This window comes from Suillus fuscotomentosus (assembly GCF_016647785.1).
Source record: "Suillus fuscotomentosus strain FC203 chromosome Unknown F5891scaffold_17, whole genome shotgun sequence".
NCBI lineage: Eukaryota > Fungi > Basidiomycota > Agaricomycetes > Boletales > Suillaceae > Suillus > Suillus fuscotomentosus.
The window spans coordinates 1-12,083 of NW_024539529.1; the positions used below are offsets into that span (position 1 = coordinate 1).

At 47.4% G+C, this 12,083-nt stretch overlaps 3 protein-coding genes across 3 annotated transcripts; 1 reads left to right on the forward strand and 2 right to left on the reverse strand.

Annotated features, from left to right (window-relative positions):
* Positions 1-5,957: 5,957 nt before the first annotated feature.
* On the forward strand, positions 5,958-6,782 carry F5891DRAFT_949095 (uncharacterized protein; the record flags this gene model as incomplete). The annotated part of the gene is made up of 2 exons (XM_041374848.1): positions 5,958-6,046; positions 6,098-6,782. The coding sequence occupies 2 exons, from the start codon at positions 5,958-5,960 to the stop codon at positions 6,780-6,782; spliced, it is 774 nt and encodes a 257-aa protein (XP_041227867.1).
* A 1,757-nt stretch (positions 6,783-8,539) lies between these two features.
* On the reverse strand, positions 8,540-9,448 carry F5891DRAFT_1023297 (uncharacterized protein; the record flags this gene model as incomplete). The annotated part of the gene is made up of 1 exon (XM_041361277.1): positions 8,540-9,448. A coding segment is annotated over one exon (909 nt), but the record flags the coding sequence as incomplete, so codon positions are not given.
* A 1,228-nt stretch (positions 9,449-10,676) lies between these two features.
* F5891DRAFT_948926 (uncharacterized protein) lies at positions 10,677-11,645 on the reverse strand (the record flags this gene model as incomplete). The annotated part of the gene is made up of 2 exons (XM_041374835.1): positions 10,677-11,432; positions 11,484-11,645. 2 exons carry the CDS (start codon positions 11,643-11,645, stop codon positions 10,677-10,679), a joined length of 918 nt encoding a protein of 305 aa, XP_041227869.1.
* Between the last annotated feature and the right edge of the window lie 438 nt (positions 11,646-12,083).

Sequence of the window (12,083 nt, forward strand, 5' to 3'; positions counted from 1 at the left end):
CTTTTATGTGCGTGAACCTTCAAATTATTCTATCACCGAGTCATTAATCATCCATGACCCACAGTGTAGATATCATCAAGCCATATCCCAAGAGTGCGTTTTTATCCTGCATACCTATGTACTGTTTCTAATTCATTACCCTCGCGATCCTCGCCACGCACATGCACTTCCGTATCAGGCTATGGTATACAGACCGACATGCACGTGGCTCTAGCTCCCTCGTATTCACTCCCATGTCCGATATTTTCTGCCTCTCGACCAAACGAAGACGAAGTATAGTACTCGTCTGACGATATGAGTCGCAGCGGCGATGAGTCTGCAAATTTACATAGTGTCTCTTCCATTTCGATATTTACTCGTTCAACTCCATTTTCACATTGATAATGACAATCCGTTTGTAGTGGACGTTCTTGCTTCTGATGGCCCCCACCATGCTGGTCCGAAGTGAAACTTTAAAGCCCTGGGTATTTAATTGCATGCTGCAGCTCATGGTGCTTCTCCCAGAGGACATCAGTGACTTGGACGGGCTGATTGTGCACGACGAGGATGGGAAACTCACCAGTGTGTTCGAATTTTTTTTCCAAATCTTCGGGAGTCCTGCTCTTAGTGACGCGCTCACCATGAGTTTCAGCATAGCTAGTACATATTGATTCATATATTTGTCACATATTTCTAAGATGCAATCAAAATGATATACCCAGCATGGTTATATATTCCTTCATAAATTTGTTGCATACATGTAAGGTGTACCTCAGAATGTGATATCTGGCATAGTCATACGTTCATTCATAAACTTGTTGCATATTTGTAGAGTGCCCTTCAAAATGATGTATCCCTGGCATAGTCATATATTCCTTCACAAACTTGTTGCATAATTGTAAGATATACCTCAGAATGACATATCTCTGGCATAGTCATATATTCATTCATAAACTTGTTGCATATTTGTAGAGTGCCCTTCAAAATGATGTATCCCTGGCATAGTCATATATTCATTCATAAACTTGTCACATATTTGTAAGATGTACTTCAGAATGACATATCTCTGGCATAGTCATATATTCCTTCACAAACTTGTTGCATAATTGTAAGATGTAACTCAGCATGACATACCTCTAGCATAGTCATATATTCATTCATAAACTTGTTGCATATTTGTAAGGTGCCCTTCAAAATGATGTATCCTTGGCAAAGTTATATATTTATTTCATAAACTTGTTGCATATTTGTGAGATGTACCTCAGAATGACATATCCCTGGCATAATCATATCTTCCTTCACAAACTTGTTGCATAATTGTAAGATGTAACTCAGCATGACATATCTCTAGCATAGTCATATATTCCTTCATAAACTTGTTGTATATTTGTAAGGTGCCCTTCAAAATGATGTATCCTTGGCAGAGTTATATATTTTTTCACAAACTTGTTGGCCACTTGTAAGATGTGTATCATAATTACATGTTCTTGGCATAGTCATATATTCCTTCATAAACTTGTTGTATATTTGTAAGGTGCCCTTCAAAATGATATATCCTTGGCAGAGTTATATATTCTTTTCAAAAACTTGTTGGATACTTGTGAGGTGGACCTCAGCATGACATTTCTCTGGCATAGTCATATATTCCTTCATAAACTTGTTGCATACTTGTAAGATGTGCATCAAAATTACATGTTCTTGGCATAGTCATATATTTGGTCATAAGCTTGTTGTGTACCTATAAGGTGCCCTTCAAAGTGATGTGTCCTTGGCATAGTTATATATTTTTTCATGAACTTGTTGCATAATTATAAGATGTGCGACAAAATGACATGTCTTTGGCATAGTCATATGATCTTTCATCAACTTGTTGTGCAAAGATAATTCTAAATCTGGATGTATCATGATGGGTTTTACTTGTAAAATGTGCATCAAAATTACATGTTCTTGGCATAGTCATATATTTGGTCATAAGCTTGTTGTGTACCTACAAGGTGCCCTTCAAAGTGATGTGTCCTTGGCATAGTTATATATTTTTTCATGAACTTGTTGCATAATTATAAGATGTGCGACAAAATGACATGTCTTTGACATAGTCATATGATCTTTCATCAACTTGTTGTGCAAAGATAATAAGAGCTAGTTCGGCAACTCGATATTTTCGATATTTTTCAATATTTGCTTTGGCATGTTTGCGAAAATGTTCACCGGCATCGTTCCGAGATGTCGGAGCTCGAACCTTGCTTCTCTCCTACTGTACATATTATCAATGGATGTATACCCTCATCTAACCCTAGAGCGGCGTAAGAGGCTTTTTGCTGGTGCGGTCGCGATCACTGCGATCTGTGCACAGTACACTACTCTTCTCATGGCCCAACCTGAAGTCAATGCTCCCCCTCACTCCAAGGCCCCACCAGCGCAGTGGAATGATGTCGAGACTGTTACCCTTGTAGACTATCTCTATGATCATCGCTCAGAGGCTGAAGGGGCAGGCAACTTCAAGCAGCAGGTTCTTGGCTCTGCTGCAGAGTTCATCAACAATCATGAGGCGCTTCAATCCACTCGCGCAGGTCCACTGAAGACAGCGAAATCAACTCGAAACAAGTGGACATCAGTAAGCCCTATTTGATCTCATCTGATCTAAGCTGACGAGTCTCATCTAGCTTAAAAACATATTTCATGCTATCGAGAAGTACCGCAACCAGACAGGGGTCCACTGGGACAATGAGACTGGAGCTGGGATTGAAGGAACTGCGGCTGCGGCTGTATGGACATCGTATGTCAAGGTATGTCCCCTCTTCGTCATATTGATTTGAGCGCTGACTTTTGTCAGGCAAATAACCTCATGCGTCCTTTCCGCAACAGGGGATGGGAGCATTATGAAAAAATGCAGACCATCATCCCATTGGGCGGCGCTAGAGGGCGGCACGTCTTCCGTCCAGGTGGCGCTGCTCCCTCCACCACCAATGCTGATAACGATCTTGCGGATGCTGCTGGCCCATCAAGCACTGCTGCTGTTCCTGCTGCTCCAAGCGCTGCTGCTGTTCCTGCTGCTCCAAGCGCTGCTGCTGTTCCCGCTTCTGCAGGCCCATTAAGCACTGCCGCCACCTCTACGTCCATCACTAGCTCCACTCCTGCACGTTCCACCGCCATCTCTACTACCGCTGCGTCTACCGCTGCGTCTACCGCTGCGTCTACCGCTGCGTCTACCGCTGCGTCTACCGCTGCGTCTACCGCTGCTGGCTCTAACGCCAGCAAGCGCCCATATTCGGATGTGATGGGGGACATGGAGTCAATTGGCTCCACGCACTTGTCATCGTCCATGCGACCTCCTTCCACCACGCTGGTGTCAGCCCCCCCATCCAAGAAACCACGGACTCCGGTGGTGTCCCAGAACAGCCGTGTCACCAAGATCAGCAGTGCCGCCAAGGCTGCAAAGATCACGCCGGCAGCTGCTGTGGTGGGGATGCAAGGCACCATCAACCGGCTCACCGACGTCTTTGAATGGTTTGTCAGAGGAGGGCCTGATGGTGCACAAGGTAGTGAGGACCTGGTCATGCGAGCCGTCAAAATCCTGGAAGGCGAGGACTCTGACATACCGCCGGACCAGCAGGCTGCTCTCATCATGTTCATTGGTTCAAAGGGCAATGAACATTACCTCAAGTTCTACGTGAATCTTCAGGAGAAGAGTAGGAGGCGTGCATTCGTGGGGAAGCTGATCGGCGAGGCAGTTGATGCAGGTGATGCCGGTCCAGCGCCGCGTGTTGATGCTGAAATGACGGGCTGAGCCGCCTGCCAGCAGGACAATATTCGTTTTCAATGTTTTAAATCTCATCATGCTGTGTGTGTTCGCTCGCTACTTCTTGTGTTGTGTTGCTATATGTTGTACTACCTACCACCTGTGAACTGAATAGAATAACTCTTGTGTGTCAATAACAAGCGCGTTCTCACTTCATTGTTCATTGTTCAGTATGGAGCACAGTAGTAAGTACAAAGTAAGCCTACACATCACTATCAGTATCATCAGCGGCATCAGCAGCAGCATCCTCGTCATCGTCCATGATATCAAGTGCGTCTAAACCCCGTTCCTGTATGACGCGCTGATACTGCGTCCACATCGCTGCTGCAATGCGATCACGCATCGCAGCTCCTTGACGAAATTCCTCCTCGTTATCCTCCTCAATAGCTGCTGCGTCATCCTCCGCGGCCACGTCAGCGCCAAGACCACCACCATCCTCAACATCTTCATCTTCGTCATCAGCAGGAGGATGACCCTCGCTAGGGTCACGAAGACGAATGTAGTTGTGTAGGGCGCAAAGCGCGGCTGGAATCTGCGCTTGAATCTCCATAGCGTAGGCCGGTGGTAAGAGCAGTATGCGAAAACGTTGCTTGAGAACGCCAAAGATGCGCTCAATGACGTTTCGTGCTGACGCGTGACGTAGATTAAATAATTCCTCCTTGTTAGAAGGCCTGTAAACTTAGTACTTAGCACATTGAAAATCAATCGAGAATGAACTTACCGTATATTGGCGCGACCCCATTCGGCAAGATGATAACGCACGCTTCGGTAGGGTACCAGCAACCCAGGACGTAGAGGATATCCTGCGTCGGCAAGAAAATATTTGCCAGCGGGAGTGCGAAAGTCGTAAGAGCAGGCGTCCTCGTAGACGCGAGCATCAGTGGCCGACCCTTCCCAGCCTGTAAGTGCGTATGTGAAGTTGAGCTCGAAATCGCATGCGAAAAGGCAGTTCTGCGACACGAAGCCCTTGCGATTACGATACACCGGACGTTCGATGGCCTTAGGCGTGACGTGGATGTGACTGCCGTCGATCGCCCCAATAGCGTCCTTGAAAAAGGGCCACCATTTGGGGTTCTTCCGAATTTTGCGGGGGACCGAACCATCTGGAAAGCGCACGTATCTTGAATAGAACGGGTCCGACGTGAAGATGATAAGCATCTTGCGGAAATAACTACATACTATTAGATACTGTCACTTGAAATAAAATAAAATAAACTCACCGTGAAATCGTTTCGTTCGAGCGTTGAAATCTCTCCGCAACATGCCTGATTGATAGGCCAGTCACAGAGGTGTAAAGAAAAATCGCAAGTTGTTCCTCGAGGGACACAAACTTGGAGTCTGAATGGCCCATGGTGCGAAGCTCGGAGATAAGCTCCACAAATGCATTGGCGCGCATGCCAAGCTCACACCTGATGCGCTCTGGGTGACCAGTGAGCAACTCGATCACCCAGTCTTGCCCAGTTAGCGCTGAAGTGTGATAGGGCTCGGGATCTTTGGGATATATTGATTGTAGGATGCCGTGCGTAGAAGCAACAACGATGCTGATTACGAGTACCATGCATTTGAGGAGTCGTTCCCGGACCTCTGGCCGAGGATTCGTCATGAGCGCTGCTAGGCGTTGGCGCTCCATCGCGAACCCCAGTGGTTGGGGATCCATCAAGGTATATACCCTACCCTCATTATCACTGATCTTGTTGATAAGCTCAAATTCAAGCTCCGAATCGCCTTGGACTTAGGGGGAGCATTGACTTCAGGTTGGGCCATGAGAAGAGTAGTGTACTGTGCACAGATCGCAGTGATCGCGACCGCACCAGCAAAAAGCCTCTTACGCCGCTCTAGGGTTAGATGAGGGTATACATCCATTGATAATATGTACAGTAGGAGAGAAGCAAGGTTCGAGCTCCGACATCTCGGAACGATGCCGGTGAACATTTTCGCAAACATGCCAAAGCAAATATTGAAAAATATCGAAAATATCGAGTTGCCGAACTAGCTCTAATGTATAATTCTAAATCTGGATGTATCATGATGGGTTTTATTTGTCAGCTCTACCTGGTCATATCAATTCCGAGTTGATTTCCTGATGTTGTTCAAGGTCCATGCAACTCAATTATCACGCACATCCATTGTGTTTGAGGAGATGTTTTCTGTTGGAAGTCAATTGCCGCTGACAGTAGGCATGGAAGGCTCAAGCGATGATCATCCAATTATCATTCCCGAACTCAGCATGAATATGTTCGAACTGTTCCTCTCAGTTGCATACAACAGGTAAGACAGTTCTTGAGGTACTGCATTTATTCTAAATGTAGGACTACGCAGTTGGAAACCCGAAGGTCCCACTCATGATGATGTCCTCGACCTTCTTCGTTTCAGCAACAAGTTCATGAGTCAAAAGGCTCGTGATGTCGCCATCAATCACCTCCATGAACGTCGATTTCAACACAAACCATACGAACTTCTCGCACTCTGCCTCGAATTTTCAATTTCAAAGTTCTTTGTTCCCGCTTTTCGCCGTCTCGTCGAATTTCGCATCCGTGATATTCCAGGACCAGTGCGAAGGAGACTTGGGTTTGAAGTCTGGAATGCCTTCGTAGATCTAAAAGAACTTCTCGATGAGCATAACCGTATTGTTGCCTGCGAGGAGCCACCCATTGTCACGCATTCACCATACTGCACTGACAACACCGCATGTTTCATTGATTGGCGGCAACTATGGTGGAACTCAATGGCTCGTTTCCTCCTTGATGGCCGCAATCCTCAAAAATTCCATGAAGCTATCGAGCGCTTCCAGGAACTTGGGCCAGAAATTGGAAGGGTCAATCCGGAGTGCTGGAAAATGCTGCTTCAGACGGTGAAGAATGCAACAGCATTCTGTCTCGCTTTTGATCTCGTCGAGGAGACAGCTCAGCAGTTGTCGGCGGCCCTGATCACGGAGCCTGCCCCAATGTTGACGAAAGCCGAATTGGATACCTTGGGCTTGCCAAGCCATGAAGAAATTTTATAAACGGGACGGATATCCTCCGAGTCAATTCCTCGATCGTCATCTGATGACTTGGTTGGCGAGTCTGGTGAGACTCGGATATTTGCCAGGGCTGCAGCGGCCCAATGATTCAAGCCAGTTTAGTTAGAACAATTGACTTAAAAATGCACCTGTAGTACTGAATGTGTTGCAATACTACAGTACATGTGTGTTGAACTACTGTGTGTGTGTCGTATGCGTGTGTGTGTGTGACTTAAGTGTGTGTACATTTTTGAACTGATCCAGCGCCATAGATCTCACTTAATTGCGTACATATACCAGCACTGCTTTTTTCTATTGACTGAAGTTGACTCGGACAACCTGGTTTTTCTGACTAGATCAACTCTCACTCGACCACGGTGTATGAGGTTTCTTTGATATTCCCACAAAGTACTGAAACGATGGTTGAATAGCCAGGTGCCTCGATAACATGATCAAAACTCGAAAACAACGAATTCGAACTGATGCTGTTCCGAATGAATTTGAGAGCACTGTACTGTGAAACTGCGTCTTGCTTCGCAGGAGAGCAGTGAGTAAGTAGATACGAACAACAGCCGAGTGCAGATGACGTCCGAATCTAGATTTCGATCGGACGTCTATATCAAATGATGCGAGAACCCACTGGCACGCTGAGCATGAGATCGGTGTCAGGTACACAATTCAAATTCCAGATAATTGGTACACTATACTCTCTCGTACTGCCCTACCACACAACAAAGCTCAAAAGCTCGGCACTCATGACAGCCATTCGAAATCTATTTGTTCCCTACTCGAGTCAATGCGGCTGCTGAAGTGCGTCAGGGTTTCCCTCAAGTTCCTGTCCAATTTGGTTCAGTCTCGATGCTACGTATACTTATCATGAATCTTTGTATGTGGCGTAACTGATGAGTGTGTGGTATTTATAGGGCCTGGAATTTGTGTCCGTGCATGATTCTTCAGTCCGCATGCTATCAGCATCGAGAATTTGACGTACATCATCCCAGACACCTCCATCGCGCCGCATTTCTCGGACGTCCTTGAGAAAGTAGTTATGGAAGTATGTATCACTCATGCTAGTCGATCGCACCACTGAATCCTTCGCCACAGTTCCAGACCCAACACTCATTCAACAATTCTCTCGCATCGCTCTCCATTGGCCGACTGCTGAAGGGACGTATCGCAGTTTCATCTGAACAGGACAGCACTGATTCACTTCCAGTGGTCCACTTTATTGATTTCAGCGCTATTATTTACACCTCTGCCAAAAAAAAGCGATTGTAATATGGAGACGAATGGTTTTTAACAAGTCTGCGTTTGTCGCCCCATCTTTGTCTTCATGTGCATATCGATGAAGGGATGTGACCGGGCTAGCAGAACGCAGAACATTGTCCCCGTGGAACAACCTCCCCTCCCCCAGTCGACGTTTAGATGCTGGTCATGCCGTTGTTCCTCACGCTTGACAAGCGTCTACCAAGTCAGAGATGGCTGATGATTCAGTCTCGATTTCGTTGAGGTCTTGATACTCCCCACTTCCGTGCATACTGTGACACTGCCCGTGACTTCCTCTATTCCAAGACTCTAACACAGCATACAAGTCATGATTAGGGGACTGATAATTACTGACCAAAGCTCTTCACCATGTTGCTGGCTGCAGTCCTCAACTCCTTCGCAGCAGCGATGACCCCCTCTCCCTCCTGTCCTATCTCGTGTAGTCGCCTCTCCCGTCGTATGTCCCCCTCCAGTTCTTCGATAAACTGATCCACATTTTCAATGAGCTGCTCGAGATCAGATTTCGAAGCAATCTGCATATACTTCTTTGTGCCATCCACAAGAACAAGAAGGAGCTTGAGATAGCGTGTATCGTCAGTGTGAACAGAATACCCCCATGCGCTTCTCGTCACGTCCCACCACTGCTGCTCTGTAACAGAATCGAGCGATGTAACTGATGTCTGTTCGGGTGTGATTTGGAGGAGGATACCAGCTACGAAAAATGGATGCCCGTAGTAGCTGGCATTGCAGTACTGTGGAATCATGCCAATGCACCGATCTATATGGCGGTCCCCAAACAAATGGGGGTGCCAATCGGAATTTCTTGCGAGGGCATAGACCAGTTCGAGATAGCACAAGTCGCGGTAATGATCGAAAAAGAGGTTGGGATCATCATTGGCGGGTGTTGTACCTGGGTGCGGACAAAGCACGGACAGAATAGCGGGAGAGAGCTTGGTCAAAATCATGTCCCGTAGCGTCGAATCATCAATGGCATCCATCGAGGCGATTTGTTCTCGGGCATTGTGAGCAGCACGAAGAGCGGCATGGCGTAAATGGAGAGGCATGTTACTGTCCATGCAGGCGATGAGCCTCTCAATGAACAGATGTTGTTTAGCGGGGCGGCAACACACCCCCACACTACCCAGTAGCAAAAGGATGTCATATGCTGATTCGTGGTCGTCGGAATATATGAAGTCGAGGTAGTCTACCATCCAGTCGAAATCTTCTGGCGAGTGGGATTCGTTTCCCCACCAAGGCCGAGACCACACTTCGGCAGGGTCACGGGATACCTTGGCAGCAGCGAAAGTGAAGTGCAGTGCATTTCGTGGAGCTACCAACGAAACCGAGGCATTGGACGACCTCGCTCGTGAATAAATCTTCCTGCACACGTCTAGGTTCCGCATGGAATGGGTTGAATGACCATAGTGATCACTGGCAAGCTCGAGGATGCGCCAAATGATATCGAGGAGCTTCCATGCCCGGCGTGCGACTCCTGTGCTATCTTTGTCGAGCTCGCCTCCATCCCATGCCCAGAGAGCCTTTTGGAACCGCGCCAAAAGGGACTCACTGAGTCGAGGCAGAGCAGAACTGCACGATCTCTTCGTTAATCATGACAGAAAAACTACAAAATGAGCCGATGGTACCTTTTATCAATCCGAACTATGTCTTTCTTGTCAACTTGAGCCCCGACCATGACGCAAGCAAGAAGAAGGCAATTGGCTAGGATTTGATTCGACGGAGGGGATGGGGATGAGGATGAGGACGATAGCAATTTTGATATCACTGTTATCGCGAGGTTTTCTATGTTTTCATTCACTCGCCCAGTTACAAAGTGATAAGGAAGAAGATGTGACAGCAGCTCATAGATGAAGTCAGGGCAACCCTCTGAGATATCAATAGTCCAGCCATTGCTATCTGGATCACAAAAATTTACGGTCATATCAAGCACCGTTTGGTCAGCTGTGTCCATGCGCCGGTGAATCTGATAAAACACATCGACATCTTGTCCCTTGCGAATGATAAATTCGCCACGGTCAGGGTATGCCTGAAGAACACGTCCATAGTATAGGTGAGTTAGAGCCGTTGCACATGCCGAAGCCTTCTCCTCCAAAGACGGTACGATGCGCTCCTGAATGTCGACGCAACTCGTGAAAATCTCGACCAGCTGATGCAACATGTCCGAAACATCAAGGTCCAGAGGCCATTCGACCTGCGGGACAAGCCTGGCAGCAGCGAGAAATACTTCAGGATCCGTGGATGTCTCCAGCAGCCACTTGACGCTAGGCGCTTCGAGATCGCCGGCGAGTGTGTCAGGGAGGTTGAGGTTAAGGGTGTCATCATTCTCCGCCAAATCATCCAGATCCTGGCCGAGTGGTTGTGCCTCTGAGTCTACAACCTTTGCTGAAGAACGCAGAACCACAGAACGCAGCCGGTTATGAAGCCTGGTGATGAGCTGCCAAAGAGATCGTGTGAATGTACCTATCACAAGTACAGGGCCTAGCGAGTGAATGAGCACTGAGTGTATCTTTGTAATAGTGGCTAAGATCGTCACCTCTAGATACTTCAGACAATCGGGTCCATCCCGATCTGACGATACTAAACAATCGTTTGAGCACGCCTGACATGAAACGGTCAAAACCTGTGCACATGAAAGAAGACATAACTCACCCTGCAATAACATCGTGGCCCGCTGCAAATGACAAGAAACTCGTTTGAATACCTGGTGTAGAACCCCTGCAATGTTGATTCAGATGGGAAACAACCACCAGAATTCGGCAAAATGATCTTACTGTCGATGCGCAAAACGTGTAATAGCGTTGATATTGGTGTCTGAAATGGACAAGCGGGAGATATTAAACATGCCATCACAGTCAGGGAATAAAATAAAAATCCGAAGACCGTCGTTGCGATGAGGACCCAGGCGATGCTCGCCTGCTCGTACCACAGATGGGCGCCAAGAGAGATCCCAAACAGAAGAAGAGAGATCTGAAGTAAGACCGGAAACGATTGCACCACAGCATCAAAATACCATGTCACAATGCCGTCGAACTGCTCTTGCCGGCGCTTCCCTTGCTGCTCCTGCGAGCCGCGGCCATATCTCTTCGACTTGTAGTACCCTAGCCACTGCATTCCCAGCACCGCCCCAAATGCAGCGAGCAAGCTCATAGACAAACTCGCATATGCGATCGTTTGGACCCATAAGGTCGACGCAGTCGGAGACCACCCAGATGCTGGGTCTACGGGAGCGGAGCCTGCCTCAGCGAGATTGCCGAGTCCGATCTGCACGAGTTGCTTCAAAAGTGCATTTGTGGTGTCGCTGGGGTCGGGACTGAAATCGGACTCCATCGCGACAATGAAAGACGTGCCGACAGCGGAGAAAAGACCAGACTGGTTGAACATCAGTCTCGAAACGGAATACAGATAAGCAGGCTGACTTACGAAGATCAGGACGATGTTCATGTCGCTAGTGTATCGCTCGAGGAACTCGCTGTCGTGTTCCTCCGCGACTCTTTTGTACACCCTCCAGAAACGAGACCGTTCGTCCTTTCCACTCTTCGACGCAATCGTCGAGTCCTTGAGAACCTCCAACACTTCCGTCATGATATTTGCTCTGCGTGTAGGGCGTGGTCAGCTGCGATCACTTGGCTTAGAGTTTTTGGCTCACAAATCCCTTAGAGTCGGCTCGTCCTTCTCTGTCACAACCTTTTTCACCTCGCTGAGATAATTGAGGAGCATATTTGACATCATCATTGACAAGAACTTACATTGATAAATCACTGACTAATGAAACATTGGATGTATTTTGCTGTATCAGAAGTCCCGATGGCCGTGAAGGTCCAGCATTTGAGCTGCAGTTCTAGTAAGGAGTAGCTCAAGCGCCCATCAGGGAAGAAACACATACATCCCTGATGGCGGCTCTGCCAAAGGTTCAACATTGATATTCTCCCTGTCTTTCTGTTAGACAGGTGACAGATTCCAGAAACCTGCAACTCACTCCTTGAGGAGTCCTACGACATCCTTTTGCGGGAAAAGTTGCTC